The sequence below is a fragment of the Penicillium verrucosum genome, assembly GCF_028828655.1.
Source record: "Penicillium verrucosum strain IBT 35672 chromosome Unknown utg000002l_segment0_segment0, whole genome shotgun sequence".
Taxonomy (NCBI): domain Eukaryota; kingdom Fungi; phylum Ascomycota; class Eurotiomycetes; order Eurotiales; family Aspergillaceae; genus Penicillium; species Penicillium verrucosum.
This window is the reverse complement of record NW_026643211.1, coordinates 4,549,113-4,564,250: the sequence shown is the minus strand read 5'-3', so window position 1 is coordinate 4,564,250 and position 15,138 is coordinate 4,549,113. Positions and strand designations below refer to the sequence as shown.

At 45.1% G+C, this 15,138-nt stretch overlaps 5 protein-coding genes across 5 annotated transcripts; 3 read left to right on the top strand and 2 right to left on the bottom strand.

Moving 5' to 3' along the window:
• Window positions 1–2,171: 2,171 nt before the first annotated feature.
• On the bottom strand, window positions 2,172–2,673 carry N7516_007340 (uncharacterized protein; the record flags this gene model as incomplete). Its single annotated transcript, XM_057220060.1, is given in 2 exon segments — window positions 2,172–2,608; window positions 2,625–2,673. 2 exon segments carry the CDS (start codon window positions 2,671–2,673, stop codon window positions 2,172–2,174), a joined length of 486 nt encoding a protein of 161 aa, XP_057074151.1.
• Window positions 2,674–8,279: 5,606 nt separating this feature from the next.
• Window positions 8,280–9,314, top strand: N7516_007339 (aldo/keto reductase; the record flags this gene model as incomplete). The annotated part of the gene is made up of 1 exon (XM_057220059.1): window positions 8,280–9,314. One exon carries the CDS (start codon window positions 8,280–8,282, stop codon window positions 9,312–9,314), a length of 1,035 nt encoding a protein of 344 aa, XP_057074150.1.
• Window positions 9,315–9,739: 425 nt separating this feature from the next.
• Window positions 9,740–10,705, bottom strand: N7516_007338 (DUF3425 domain-containing protein; the record flags this gene model as incomplete). Its single annotated transcript, XM_057220058.1, has 2 exons — window positions 9,740–10,503; window positions 10,564–10,705. The coding sequence occupies 2 exons, from the start codon at window positions 10,703–10,705 to the stop codon at window positions 9,740–9,742; spliced, it is 906 nt and encodes a 301-aa protein (XP_057074149.1).
• A 619-nt stretch (window positions 10,706–11,324) lies between these two features.
• Window positions 11,325–13,051, top strand: N7516_007337 (FAD-binding oxidoreductase; the record flags this gene model as incomplete). The annotated part of the gene is made up of 5 exons (XM_057220057.1): window positions 11,325–11,426; window positions 11,474–11,941; window positions 12,002–12,435; window positions 12,491–12,705; window positions 12,771–13,051. 5 exons carry the CDS (start codon window positions 11,325–11,327, stop codon window positions 13,049–13,051), a joined length of 1,500 nt encoding a protein of 499 aa, XP_057074148.1.
• A 742-nt stretch (window positions 13,052–13,793) lies between these two features.
• Window positions 13,794–14,840, top strand: N7516_007336 (alpha/beta hydrolase; the record flags this gene model as incomplete). The annotated part of the gene is made up of 1 exon (XM_057220056.1): window positions 13,794–14,840. The coding sequence occupies one exon, from the start codon at window positions 13,794–13,796 to the stop codon at window positions 14,838–14,840; it is 1,047 nt and encodes a 348-aa protein (XP_057074147.1).
• Between the last annotated feature and the right edge of the window lie 298 nt (window positions 14,841–15,138).

The window sequence follows — 15,138 nt, the reverse complement described above, 5'->3', positions numbered from 1 at the left end:
ATACGATTAAAGAAGAGATTATATACGAGCCTGTAGAAATAGACCCCTACCCAAGTAGAACTCCCGACCGTGATTTTCTACTATTAGCAGCCGGTTTTAAGGAAATATCTCAACCAATAGAAACGAAAAATTTCATAACCCTTAATTAGAAGTTTCCTATAATACTTTCAACGTGGTTAAAATCATATTAAGAAATAATTATTGTCTACCTATTCGAATCACGAATTTACTACAAATTCCCCTTGACTAGCAGATACAATCTGCGAGCAACCTTGCAAGATCTTATAAGAGACTATCTTTTTGCGGTGCTTAATAAGTATAGGCTAGGAACCCCGGATATTAACATGATATTTGGAGAAGCTTTAAAAGAACGGTTAATACTGGTCGGAAAAAGAGACAATCCAAATTATAAAAAAAAGCTAGAAGGAACAATTTCAATAGATATACTTCGAGATTATATATTGAACTATAATATTCATATAGGGAAGAGAAAGGCTAATACTAAAGCCATTAGACCTAGGAAGCGTCCGAAGGATAGGACATCTGAAGAGTTATAGGAATCAGTTTACCAATTTAGACCTATAGGAGGATTCTTATGCTAAATTCTTTTATAACTGAAGTCCCCTGGGCCGGTTTGCCGAACAAGGGAGCCATCTAGAGAACGGGTATATGAAAGAAAGAGAAAAACACCCGAATTTTGCAGTAGATCATATTAGCTTTCATGAATTCTGCCATAAGACTGTGATCCGTGCATTGAAACTGTTTGACAGGTACAGTAGCTGACAAGTTCGGTTTCTCAAAGATTTGCGACAAACTGTTTGGTCTCCACATAGGATGACACCCGATATTGTAAGTCAAAAGGTTTTAGATCCAATAATTGAATTTCACTAAGCAATGGCATTATAAGGGATCCGCCCCGTTTTATAAACTAGGGATTCAACTCTAAGATGTCTAAAATATACAAACACCCCCAATAAAATAAACATACAACCCCTCATCCTATTGCACGGATTCGTTGATACGTTGACATTCGCAACATATCACCCAAAAATCCCACTCCTGCTTTGCCCAAGCAACAGTTTTTTCAAACATGATTTGATCCTTCTTCTTGTGGATAAACGCCCGCTGTTCCTTCGATAACAGAAGGTTAGTTTCCTTCAAGCAATTCGCGCATAATATATTGATATTAATACACCGCTTAGCAGGTAGTAAATAGGACCAAACGCAGACAAGATAGGACCCAGGCTTATGTGCCGTAAACTTGATCTTCATGCGCTGTGAATCGCTAGCATGACAAGATACGCAAACCCAGGAGACGGTTCCTTTCATTCTAGGCAGTGTTAGTATATATAATGTTTGCTAGATAATATAAAGACTTACGCCCAATTAATGCCCAAGATACCTCGCTTTTATAGATCTAGATCCGGTTGATATCAGGCTGAAGGATTATCAAACGCTACGAGCAAGCTAACTATAGGACAGCGCCGTTACTTAAGCTACGTTTAAAAGCTAGAGCAGTAACACTAATCCATCCGGGCACCATGATACCGCCACTTAAAGGTACATATTAGTGCGTGCCATAACTCCACAAATCTGTCCGTACTAGACAAAGCCATATCAGGTAGGTCGAGAGGAAAGCTGGCCTAGGAGCCAAAATTAAGTCTAGGAATTAGTGACACCTCGATCCAAAGAGCGTGTCGCAAAGTGTATCGAAAAGCGTGTCGCAAAGCGTATCGCAAAGCGTGTCGCAAAGCGTGTCGTAGGGTTGCGGGCTTATTACCACGTCCAGAGACTTATGGGTAATTAAATTCGCCGATCTAGCGCACAAAATCGTGCTTTTCCATCCTACCTTAAGACCAGAGATACTACACACTTTGTATCTGCATATTATTCTTCAATTCTTATAAAGGTTGAAAACATGACCCTCTTTACCTTCCTGCTTCTCGCTAGCGTCTACATACGTGCCGCCTTAGGTGGCGCTCTCAAAGTTCTTGCTTATGACCGTCAATGCGTGATATGGTCCGATGATAACCATGGTTGTACGGGATACTCGGCATCTTTTGGTCTCCTTGATGGAGATAGCTGTGCAAGTGAGTGATAATCCACAGATATACGATTGGCATTAACGAAGCCTTAGGTATAAGCGAGGTTACACATGGTACACGAACGGGTTACTCTAGATTATATGTGGATATTTGTGGCAAAATAAAAGACTTGCCTATTGCATGGATTGAGGTAAACAAGGACGGGGTTGTTAAAATTTTCAACCGAAAGGGAGAGGAATCAGGATGTAAATTGAAGAACGGATTGAAGGTTGGCAGCTCGTGTATTGCTTCCAACATATATTCATCGGCATCGGAATCATCAGCGTCGGGATCGTCTCCATCGGCATCGGAATCATCTTCGTCGACATCGTCGACATCGTCACTATCGGCATCGTCTCCATCGGCATCGGAATCATCGTCATCGGAATCATCGTCATCGGAATCATCGTCATCGGAATCATCGTCATCGGAATCATCGTCATCGGAATCATCGTCATCGGAATCATCTTCGTCGACATCGTCACTATCGGCATCGGAATCATCAAAATCATCGAAATCGACATCTTCTCCATCACCCACGAGTCAGATTCAGATCTCTAGCTGCACTACGTCCGAATAAAAGAATCATTAGGGACTAAACAAATGGGCTCAGCCATCTGACTATTATTCATGTCTTCCGCTCTTGGATTGAACGATTACTCCCTCTTTCTTTTCTATAGTGACAGGTAAAAGTCCGATAGCATTTAGATCTCTTTGGGTATGGTTTTTTCCTACGGGGTTTTCCATACCACTAGCGCGAATGCGAAAGAGACCACCTTATGTTTTGCTGCTCTATAAATGATATGTTCGGGCCTAGTGAGCTTGTTTTATAAAACCCAGCTCATAAATGTTGTAGTGGGGGACCTTGTCTCCCACTACGTATTAACATTGCCTGTCCTGTCTTTACGAAGTAGTTTTATTATGTAATCTTGGGGAGCCGGAGGATACAAGTAGTAGGAAGAGACAGATTGAATAAAAGACACCTCTACACCTCTCTAAATTGACTTCTTGGACTGCATGTCCGGGTTCCTTTGCATGCAAAGTCGAATATGAAACTGAATTGCGAGTGCTGAATCGACCCGTATGCCTCAGAGCATACAGCCTTGAGCGTTCCCCTCTTCAATGTGTATGTGCGTAATTGGTATAGACCATCGATATGGTTGTTTTTGATGGCCTAGGCGAATCATTACTCGAAAAATGCTAGCCAGCTTTGGCACCTAGCCCTCTTTTATCTAAAAGATGCCAAGCATTTAAAAAAGCACCAAAAGCCTGACCAGAATCGCTGTATAGTGTGCCGGTGAGCTACAAACATACATAGAGAGTCATATTGAGGGGATGTATGTCTAAAGTGCTGATAACCTTGATATTAGGTGCTGTGGTTTTCTTCTAAGGGCATCTCGGCCTAGATGCAGAGCCTTATAGTCGCAAGACTTTCCGCTGTCATTTTAGCGTTGGTTAGCTTTCAGATATTGAAGCTATAATAAAGAATTGTGTCTCCATTCAAGTCGGGGATACTCTACACCGTAATTATTATTTCTTACATCAAGGAAGCCAAAGTATAATCACGCCCATTCTTGACCACAGACATGGGGCTTGCTAAGGAAAGTATATCATGTGAAGAAAGATAAGTTTTTAACATTCAAGTCTCTGACTAACCAATATGCAGTCAATCTAGCACCATATAATCGTGTAAGAGTATCCAGGGATGACGAAGAGTCTGACGTCAAGCAACTCCATTTCTTGCAATAGTCGGTATCAACGATACGATCTCACCTGGTCAGTGAGAGTTATCACCAAAGCGTATGAACTCCATAAAGAGATCATCTATAGAGCTCATATCCGACTCTTCAAAACTAGTAGGCAGTGTGGTGGGAAAATAATCCTCTAGGCCCGGCAATATTTCATCGCTCAAGTCTATAGAGAGATCATCTATAGAGCTTATATGTGGATCTTCAAAAGTAGTTAACAGAGTAGGGGGAAAATGATCCTCTAAGCTCGGTAATTGTCCATCACTCAAGTTCTCGAAAGTAGCTCCCGTGGACTCTGACTGAAGCTGCCACTTCCTTTTTCGTTTAACACAATTGGAGCGGGGCTCTTCGATTGAATATGCATCAAAGAAGTGCCACCGGAGATGTAAGTTGTCAATATACTTCCTTTCTTCGCAGCATAGATAAGGGCAGAAGACTGCAGTTAAAGAGTCCGCTGACCCTAAGTGTTCGTCAATGTGATTCAAAAGAGTTGATTTTGTAACCTATTGTTGAAATCTCTCGTCGGGTTTCTTACTTTTGTCGCCTAGGTAGAATGGACAGAAACCTGGGGCCACAAGTATAGAACAGAAGGTCAGGAGACCACATCGAGGCTTAAGGCTATCGAGATGGCATTTGCAATGATTCTTCTAGGAGTCCTCGTCAAGGAAGATTTCAGCGTAAAGATAGCAAAATTGAATAAAGTTACGCGATGCGCGTCAATAGGCGCGCTTTTCGTTCTTGTAGCGCTGCTGGTACTGTATACCATTTAAGGATTTTCTTCGACACTGTAGGATATACTTAGCTCTCCCTAGTAGTGGAATGCTGTCTTTTTATCAACCTTTTTGATCTATGATACTCTTCAGGTATACTCACCCTAGTATAGACTTCTTATATATTAGATAGCAGCCTTCCTCGGGGGCCATACCAGGATAGTAAACGGTACGTTCTCTTGATATACAAATAGTGACCATGTCTTCTAGGCACTGTCGACCAAGTTCACTATCTAGAGATCCCTTCTTCAATAGATTCTCGCTGAGACGGGAGCGCTCTAGTAGATATTTCTTATAGACATCAAAAAGAGGTATTAAGTCGCGTTCGGAGAAGTCGTTCCTAGACACATACTCAGCGTATAAAGTATCCCACCAGTTTTTAATAAAATCCTTCTTCCAGGCTAGCAATCTTTTTGCTTTCTTAGTATAAAGACGATCCCGTTCAAATACAAGGTCCCTATTTTCTTCCAATTTTCCAGCAATCTCCTAGGTTATATAAGCAATTCTCTGATTTATCTTAACAATTTCATCGTCAGTTATGAATTGTGCAATCGCAGCTACATTGAGTTGGAGTGGCACATTCGAATCTCGGTGATAAGACATACTTTGTTCCATATCACGGCATTCGTAGTCAGGCTCTAAATCATAGAATAAGGCCTATATATCTAACGCCTTAACAGAAGACTGATATTTTATAAAGGTATCATGATTCTAGTAATCAAGAGCCTAACCATAAGTAGCCTAAGAAGCCTTAGCTGAAATTCCTTAGTAATGTTAAGGTTTGACGGCATAAATGTACTTACGGTCGATCTTGTTTGCAACGCCTCCTCGAATTCCATATACACGCAACTGGTCTTTGAACCCATCACACTAGGCTAGGCTAGTGAAGTTGTGCCGCAATAAGGAGAAGGTCAATACCTTCGTTAATTTGGGTCCTTTAGAGTCGACCATTCTGAAGAATAGGAGGTCCTTTACGGTTTCGTTCCATTCTAGAGTCCATGACTCTCTTCCCTTCGGTGGCTTTGCGGCAAGAACCTCTGTCACAGTAGCAAGCCCTTTAAAGGCACCATCCGCCACCCCATAAACGATTACCCAGAAGACAAAACTCATTCCAAGAACTAGATACTCCCTAAACCAATTCTTTGGCCTGATTCTTTATATTAGCCAGTTCCAAATAGAATAATTTTAACTCATATACTCACAGGGTAGTATCGTCACAATAACGCCAGCCTTTTATAAATTCGGGGTCAATTGTTACCCAACGTATCAGATGCCCCTTTGCCTTGCTCCATTTGAGATGAAATGAAAGGTACTAATAATCATAAGTCAGTTTTAATATAATCAAAGATAATAATCATCAAGACACAAACCCTATAATATAAGCATTCGTTTGACTTGCGATAAGTACTTAATTCGACAATAGCCCCTGCTCTTGTACCCGAGCCAGCAAATAAAGAAAGAGAACTTCCAGTCTGTATGCGTGCTCTTTCGTGTATATAATTGTGATGGTTATCTATAAAGAGGTGTCGAAGCAGGTAATCTATATCCTTTCCGTTGACTAGGAAGCGCTCTCTAGGCTTTATAGGGAGCTTATATCTTACTGTTAGTTCGGTTCTAATGAACTTTTATTTTTCTTATTAGCAGTAAGCTCTATAAAAGGATAGTTATTATCCCTTACGTTAAGAACGTCGTCCTTGACTTCCTTAGAAAGAGATTAAGAAGTTTCACGCTCCCACTTTAACGTAAAGCTAGTGAAGTGACCATAAGCCAATCTTTAAGACGGAAGCTTTTTATAAGATTTGATATAAAACTCTGCGAAAAGTTTCAGACGTTCAGGAGTCGGAATAGGCAGGTTAGGAAAATCTGGGTCTATAGACTCGTTACGAGAAATCCTCCATCTGCTAATAATTAGGAACTCAGATCGGTAAAATATAGGTTAAACTTACAGGGCCTAGTTGCTAACTGCATAATCGTATTTCTCTAGCGTAGTAGGCGCTAGCTTAGGGTAGCAGATAGTATTACCCTCTTTTTCCTATTCGTCTTGATATTCACGTATGAAGCCACGTGATATGGCACGTGCGAGACGCTCCTGGAGTGATTTCGGGATATTCTGTTCGGAGAACATATTGTGAGTGGTAAAGAAATTCAAAATAAAATCATGGCAGAGTGAGAAAAGAGCCTTAGAGGTTGTATTATATATTTTTCTTGGGGCCGGCATAGGCTTGGAATGAGTTGGCCCTTATCACCCTAAGGGTGAGAATTGTCACCCCGTTCTCACCTCTCTCACCCTAGTCTCAAGACTTCTCACCCATATCACCCGTACTCACCCTGGAGTGCCGCTTAGGTGCTAGGGCCAAATTGAGTATTGACTGTGCAGAATAATTGGCTTGAGTACGGCTGAGCGGACGGGAAGCCCTATTTTCCACACCCTGTGGTCGTATGTATCAAATTAGGTGTGGGAAAGGATGATAGAAAGCAATCGACTTAGAATGAAGATTTAGAATAAGTCGAGTCAACAGACTGGAGATAAGCCGCAATATGTATTTGCGGTTGGTCGTTAGAGAGAGCTGCCCGGTCGGTACCATAAGGGGCACATACATAGAGGCGACGGAGAGAGTCTAGGTCGTTCACTAGATCATATACAAAGGGAAATGATAGAATAAGATTCCCTTAACACTCATAGGACCTCCCTCCCTCTATCGCGATTCGGCCGTTTCTATCCCAGGTTATATAACCCGTGTTATATAACTAGTTAGTTATGCCTCTTTCTAGTTCAAATTGGTACATACGACCATAGGGTGTGGAAAATAGGGCTTCCCGTCCGCTCAGCCGTACTCAAGCCACACGCCGGTGAGTTAGTAGTTGGGTGGGTGACCACCAGCGAATCCTCACTGTTGTATGTTTTTGTTTTTGTTATTATATATTGAGTCTATTTCCGACAGATTCCCTTCAAACCTATCTATATGTATAGGATTTCTCTCCCTCTATTGTGGTCCGGGTCGTTTCTACCCCCGTAATACCTTTTCCGTCTCGCATCTGTGGCAGAGTCCGAGGGCCAGGTGACGAACACCACTCCAAAGAATCAGTGGGTCCAGTGAAAAGGCTGACCACGTCACGGGAGATGACCGCCCTAAAGATATCGAGCGAACCACGAGAGACGGCTGCCCAAGAGATGTCGAACGAACCATGCTCCGGGAGACGGCAGCCCGAAAGAGGCCGACCACGTCACGGAAGACCCACTATTTCACCTCGTCTCCCTATTTGTCTTGTCTGGCTCGCGATCAACACGACGTGGAGAGAAGGGATGACAATAAACATAATTAGGGCTTCGGGGTTTTAGGATTATGAGAAGGAGCAGAGCAACGATTGCAGAAAATGATGAACGGACGGCTACATCCGACATCTACCCGCACTGGAATGTGACCAATCAGATGCGATCTGTCATCATGTCCCATTAAGTGTATAACTACTCCGTACGGAGTAGCGCAATCTCATTTCAAGTTTTCCCGAGGGGCTAGAGAGACTGTTTATTCGCTATCTCCGTCCATAAGGAGTTAGAGAGATTGGCCATCCATTAACTCCGGCCATAAGGTATAAAACCCTGCTAGGTCCCCAGGAATGGGGACACCAAACCCAACAATCTTGCTTTTCATTCCACCCTCATTGAACAGACCAATATGAAATACGTGCAACTCGGTACTAGTGGCCTTCGCATCGCCCCGATTGGCGTGGGGTGCATGAGTTTTGGAAATCCCGAGGGTCGTTTCAAGTGGTCGATCCCGGAAGAAGACGCACTTCCCGTACTTAATCACTGCTACGAGTCCGGTCTCAACTTCTTCGACACAGCAAATGCCTATTCCAGCGGGATTTCCGAGGAAATCCTAGGCAGGGCAATCAAGAAATACAATTGGCGCCGTGAGAACCTCGTCATCGCAACCAAACTGTGGGCACCCGTTGGCCGCGGTACCGAACAACCGTTGGCGATGACAGACGACGAAAAGGACAACTCTGGATACGTCAATCAGTACGGTTTGAGCCGGAAACATATCTTCGAGAGTATCGATGCCAGTCTGAAGAGGCTAGACCTTCCCTACGTCGACTTGCTGCAGATTCATCGCTTCGACCCCAGAACACCGGTTAAGGAAACGATGGAAGCGCTTCATGACGTCATCAAGTCTGGCAAGGTGCGGTATATCGGCGCTTCGTCTATGTGGGCACATCAGCTCCTTGAGTATCAGTATACCGCCCGCATTCACGGCTGGACGGAGTTTATCTCAATGCAGAATCTTCACAATGCCATATACCGAGAGGAGGAACGGGAGATGTACCCTGCATGTGCCAAATTTGGAATTGGTGGCATCCCTTGGAGCCCCGTTGCCATGGGTTTCCTGGCCCGGCCCTGGCGTGACTTCTCTACTACCACGCGCGGGGAGGGACAGGGTCAAGGTTTCCTTGGCCAGTCTACGACAGAGGCAGACAGAAATGTCAACGAACAGGTCGAGAAGATTGCCAAGGAACATGGTGTATCGATGGCTACTGTGGCAATTGCTTGGTCCTTATCCAAGCCCTTTATTACGGCTCCAATTCTGGGTCTGAGTAAGAAGGAGAGGGTTGATGAAGCAGTGCGCGCCATTTCCTTCGAGCTTACTCCCGAAGAATTAAAGAGCATCGATGACCTATATGAGCCCAAAAAGGTGATTGGCCACAAATGAGATGTGCATTATTGGATTCATTGGGGGGGGAGTCATGCTATTCCAAACTAGTCCGGTGTATTAGTTAGGGGAACCAGGCCCGAGACTCGTTGATAGCTAGTGTTTAATCGAACAAAGTATCCCAGCTCACTTTCATTTTAGTACTGTCGTATCTCGTCACTAAAAGTCAAAGGAACTCTTCGATGAGATACAAGACGAATTGAAGCCCGTTTTATTTTATATCATGAGATGCGGAATTCGATTCCCGCATTTCCCCATCATCTTTTCTACTACTCCGTAGTTAGTTCTTAGCTCCAAGTGGCGTGGCGTTGCGGGTTTATCCCCACACATGTCATCAAACTGCATTGATCGACAATTATTGCACGCAATCTTTCAGATCCACACTTGTTATCCAGTTCCAACATCAGAAGTACACATCCTCCAGATCAGCTCATACGAAACAGGGGTCTTTCATTCCGCATTGCTCGCCAACGGTTTGTAGAACGCGCCAAGTCCTGACAGCCCTTAATAACCCAGCCCCAAGCATGAGCAAAAGACTCCGTAACCTCCCACCCTGTCGGATCCCAGGGGTCGCTCCAAACAATAATACCAGTTCTTCCCGAGCGCGCATTTTCACCCCCCTTCATATCAATGCACAGCTGGGTTTCCTCTTCGAAGTCTCCAGCTAAGATCAAATTATCCCTCATGTTGGGGATAGGAAGCAGGTCTAACCAGGGGTGGTGTGGGAGAGAGCGTTGAATCTGGGTGGGCTGTAGACTGGGTGGAAGGTAACTCTCATAGTCATATTGCCACGGACCAATGCTATTAAATTGGGAAATGGCATCGTCGTGTAGCTGGTCCGATGTGAGACCCAAGACCATTGTGTTTTCCATAAGCGCTCTGGTGAAATTGAACTGAATAAGGTGGAGTAGAAGATCGGTCCGCGGAGACCCCAGCATGTGATATTGGCGCGCCACCATCTCTAAACGTTGCATCGTAGCTTTTGTCGCTATTGAATGAGAGTTTAGGATATGCACATCCTCTATTTCTTCCAAGGAGATGAGTGAGGTCACGTCCACTGTGGTGTGTGTTGCTGATGCTTGTTCATTTGTCTTCTGTGTAATTGTATGTTGTTTAGCAGTGAGAGAGTTGATGTCCTGTTGATTATTGCTGTCTTCCGCGGGCTTTCCCGATTCTTTGTTCTGCAGACCTGTATGTAGGGTCAATTAGATGCATGCTTGCTATCTGATAGGGTGGGAATTAGACCTACGACGAGCTCTTTGATTTAGGCGATTTTGCAGTCTTCGGCGTGTTTTGGGGTCAGTTATACCCGACCAATCCTCCTCCGGCCATGCGGAGAGGCGCTCCGAGAACGGTCGTAAAGCGATCCGCTTTTTAGAGGGTTGCTCCATGGTCCCCCTCATTTCTGCAATATTGTGAATGCGCCTTGATGACAGGAACTTGAGGACACTAGTAAAGGGATGCAGTAAGAAGTAGGGATAGCTTGAAGGGTGAAGAAAGCAAGTCAAAAGTCCGGGTAGAATACCTAAATTATAAATTACCTTTGTACAGGAACCCTGGAACTCCACAAGGTTAAGCCAATTAGACGCCTTTATTCGCCCCACCTTGTCATCAACCTGCATGACGCTTATCCATAATCGGAATGGTATATATCCGAAGTTTTCCCGTAGACATCCATGGATCCATGTAGTTATACACTGTCAGCACCTTCAGGCTACAGAGCTGATATATTATGCCCTTGCACAGATTCGACAAGTGATAATATTGCGATAACTATGCATATCACCTTGGCATCGGATGAGGTCTACCTCGGATTCCGCCGCATCAATAATTGCGCCGGCTCTTAACTTGGCCGACGTTATCATTCTTGGTTGTAGAAATATTTTGTTTGAGCAGAAATATATATAAGGGCTCAGATCTCCCCGTAATAAATTGTACATAACAGAAAGCCACAAAGTTCCTCTGGCTACCGCAAGCCCCTTGTTTTATTTTCACTTGTGCTACGTTCCAATGCTGCAAACTTCTGCTTGGTTGGCTTCTCTCCTTGTTGTGGCAAACGCAGGAGAAACCATCAAACCCGCCACAACACCCTCTGCGAACTGTCAACAAGCAGTATGTTTGTCAGAACTTCTTCGTATTCCAATATTAACTATCTGTAGTGTACACAACTCTCCACAACCTTCGGATCTGCGGTCCACTACCCTCCTGATGATAATTTCATCATCTGGGATGCGAAACAGCAGGAGATTCACCCATCATGTCGTATTGAGCCGAGCAATGCCTCCCATGTGGCCAAATTGCTGAACGTCCTCGTTGACCACTGGTGCTACTTCTCAGTGAAGGGTGGTGGCCACTCTCGGAATGCGGGAGATTCCAATTCTGTGGGCGGTGTTACTGTGGACCTAGACCTCTTGACACAGGTTGAAGTCTTGGAAAACGGCACCAAGGCACGTATTGGTGGTGGCGCAACAACTATCCAAACATATCAGGCCCTGGAATCTCACAATTTGTCCTTCGTTGGTGGGAGAGTCGGTAGTGTGGGTCTGGGTGGATTCACACTTGGTGGAGGAACATCCCCATTCTCGAACAAGTACGGATGGGCGTTGGATAACGTTTTCGAATATGAGGTGTGTTTTGTTCTACAGCAACCCGACCAATCTGTTCATTACTAAAATCCGCATTTCCAGGTCGTCCTCGCCAACGGTACGATTACCACCGCTTCCGAGACTCATAACAATGATCTCTATTTCGCTCTCCGCGGAGGAGGCAATAACTTCGCCATTGTTACGGCATTCACGGTCCGCACATTCGCCCAAGGTCCTGTCTTCACCGGACGGACATCCTACTCTCCAAATCAAACCGAGCAAGTACTGGATAAGATCTACGACTTATTCACAGATAGGGATCTCACCAATGACGTCGACATGGGCTATGATCTATACTATGGCTACGCCGCAGGCAGTGAAGACTTCACATTGATGGGTACCCAGCGCTACGCGAAGCCAATTGAGAACCCACCGGTATTCCGCGAAATTGACCAAATCCCTACATTGAGCAGGTCTACCAGCATACGCTCCATGAGCAGTGCGTCGAATGGCTCTATTTCAATGGGTACCACCCGGTAAAGACCCATCCTTAACCTTTTACTTACTTATTTACTCATTCTTATGTGACAGAAACTTATTCGCTACATTGACCGTGGCCCCATCCCGCCCCCTACTCTCACAGGGTCTCGAGATATTTCGACAGGAGGTGGAAGCTATCAAGGCTGTGCCCGGCATAAGGACCAATTTCATCAGCTATCCGATGCAAAGGACTGCCATCGCAGCCATGAAGCAAAGAGGCGGTAATGCTCTTGGCATTGATCTCGAGCGTGACGAACCTCTCTTTAGTATGTGTTTCTCAAACGCCCAATTTGGAAAGGCTTTTGACTTAGAACACTAACACATTTTCTAGTTATTTTGCTCTCCACAGCCTGGTCGGATGCAACCGATGATGCGGCTGTTAACGAGATGACTGCAAATGCCATTCATAGGATTGAGTCAGCGGCCCAGGATCTAGGTATGGCGAACCGGTTTAGATATATCAATTACGCATCGGCCCAGCAAGCCAGCGAGGTGTTCCCCGGTTATGGCGAGGAGAACGTCCAAAGACTCAAGGAGATCCAAAAAGCTGTGGATCCTCGTGGAATCTTCACTTCCAAGGGTCTATGGAGTGGATTTGTCAAACTGCTTTAGGCAGTGTAGACTAGTATCGTCGGAACCACCTTTGGGGCCATCATACTTTGCTCCTATTTTCTTGCAGTCCGCTCGTTGATTGCGAAATAGAGTCTAGAATAAATCTGTTTTATAACCTATGCTCTTCTTATACGTGCTTCATTAATCGTGTTTATCCGTGGTCGTAAGGATTTGTGAGAAAGCCCGTAGATAAATCTTCTAAGTGGAGGGGTGCTTTCTTGAGCAACTTAGATTATTGAGATAATGGCCATAGAAAGTCACTAAGACAAGGGGGCTTAGAATGATCGTCACCTAATGGTGAACCCCGATTCGCTAGGGTTAGGAACATAAGCAACTTGCATTAGTGAAATACTTGGCATTTCTCACTAATCTTCAAATCTTTCTTCATCCAAGGCCATAGCCACACAACCCTTTTAAGGTTGGAATGATACTTGGCGTACCCACTGTAAGCACCGGACATAAGATTGGAAGTGGCACCCCATTTTGGCCAAAACTGCAGATGTATATTGGCAAGTTTAATTGTTCCTATTCCTATCTAACTGGATTCTCAAATGAAATGAGCCTAGGCATCACCAATGATGTGTCTTGGCATGACGAGGCCAGTCTTGGGTTTGTCTCCAAGGTCACAATGTACCAGTCCTTATGAAATATAAAAGCATAGGCACGTCCTACCTGGGAATATCCTATTCCAAACATTATCCTTTTCCTTCTGGTACAGACTTGAATAGCAAACAGCAGTAACATGAAGATCGTCGGAAACAGCATTGCCACGTTTGGCATGGCAATGGCTCATACCATGTCAGCCATAGCACAGAACATGTCATACGGAGCAGACAATTTCTACCACAGTGATAACGTGACGATTCACAAGATCACTTTCGCAAGCCAGTACCAGACGATTATCGCGGGTAACCTCTTCACCCCCAACAATCTCGACCGCAGTGTCTCCGTCCCAGCCGTTATCGTTGGCCACCCAATGGGTGCAGTGAAGGAGCAGAGTGCGAACCTGTACGCCACAAAGTTAGCCGAACAGGGCTTCGCTACGGTGTCAATTGACATGCCATTCTGGGGCGGCAGCCACGGTAGACCGCGAAATGCCGTGTCCGCCGAATTGTACGCCGATGCATTCAGCGCAGCAGTCGACTACCTTGGTTCGCAGAACCTCACGAACGTGGATCGCGAGCGAATCGGTGGCCTCGGTATCTGTGGCAGCGGCTCCTTCCTGATCAGCGCTGCGAAGATCGACCCACGCATCAAAGCCATCGCAACATCGACAATGTATGACATGGGCGCTGTCAACAGGGACGGACTACGGAAGGCGCAAAGCGTCGCTGCGCGTAAGGAGATCATCGCTGGGGCGGCTCAGCAGCGCTGGATCGAGGTGCGGGGTGGCAGAATTGAGGTCACGGGCGGGACTCCGAATATACTCACAGTGAATTCGACTGCGGTGGACCGTGAGTTTTATGACTACTACCGTACCTATCGTGGTGAAGTCACACCTAAGGGTACGACTGCGAATCTTACAACGCACCCGACGCTTTCGACCACCACGAAATTCATGAATTTCTACCCATTCAACGATATCGAAACAATCTCCCCTCGTCCGATGCTTTTTGTCTCCGGTGACCAGGCACACTCGCGCGAGTTCAGCGAAAATGCTTATGCCCGTGCGGGCGAACCGAAGGAGTTGTTTTGGGTTCCTCGCGCTGGTCACGTTGACCTTTATGATCGCGTGGAGCTGATTCCATTCGCTAAATTCACACATTTCTTCCAAACGAGTCTCAGCTAGAGTGAGTAGCAAACCGAGCTGAAAGATCTAAAATACTCCTCACTCGCACTGATTGGTGCATGTTGGCTCTGGTTTGGTGAATTCCGTTTCATGAGGCAATTTAGTTGGCGATAGTAGGCCGAGGACAATGCGGGTTACATACTGGAAGGGGCGGAAGCAGGAAGGCTGTCGATATCTAGCTAGTGGTTTGTATAGAATACAGATCTTCCTTCTCCCCTCTCCCCTACCGCAAAAAAGCTCGGAATAAACGCAATGTTTTTGATGGAAATTTGGACCCTTAGTTTTCCGCAAAGGCTAG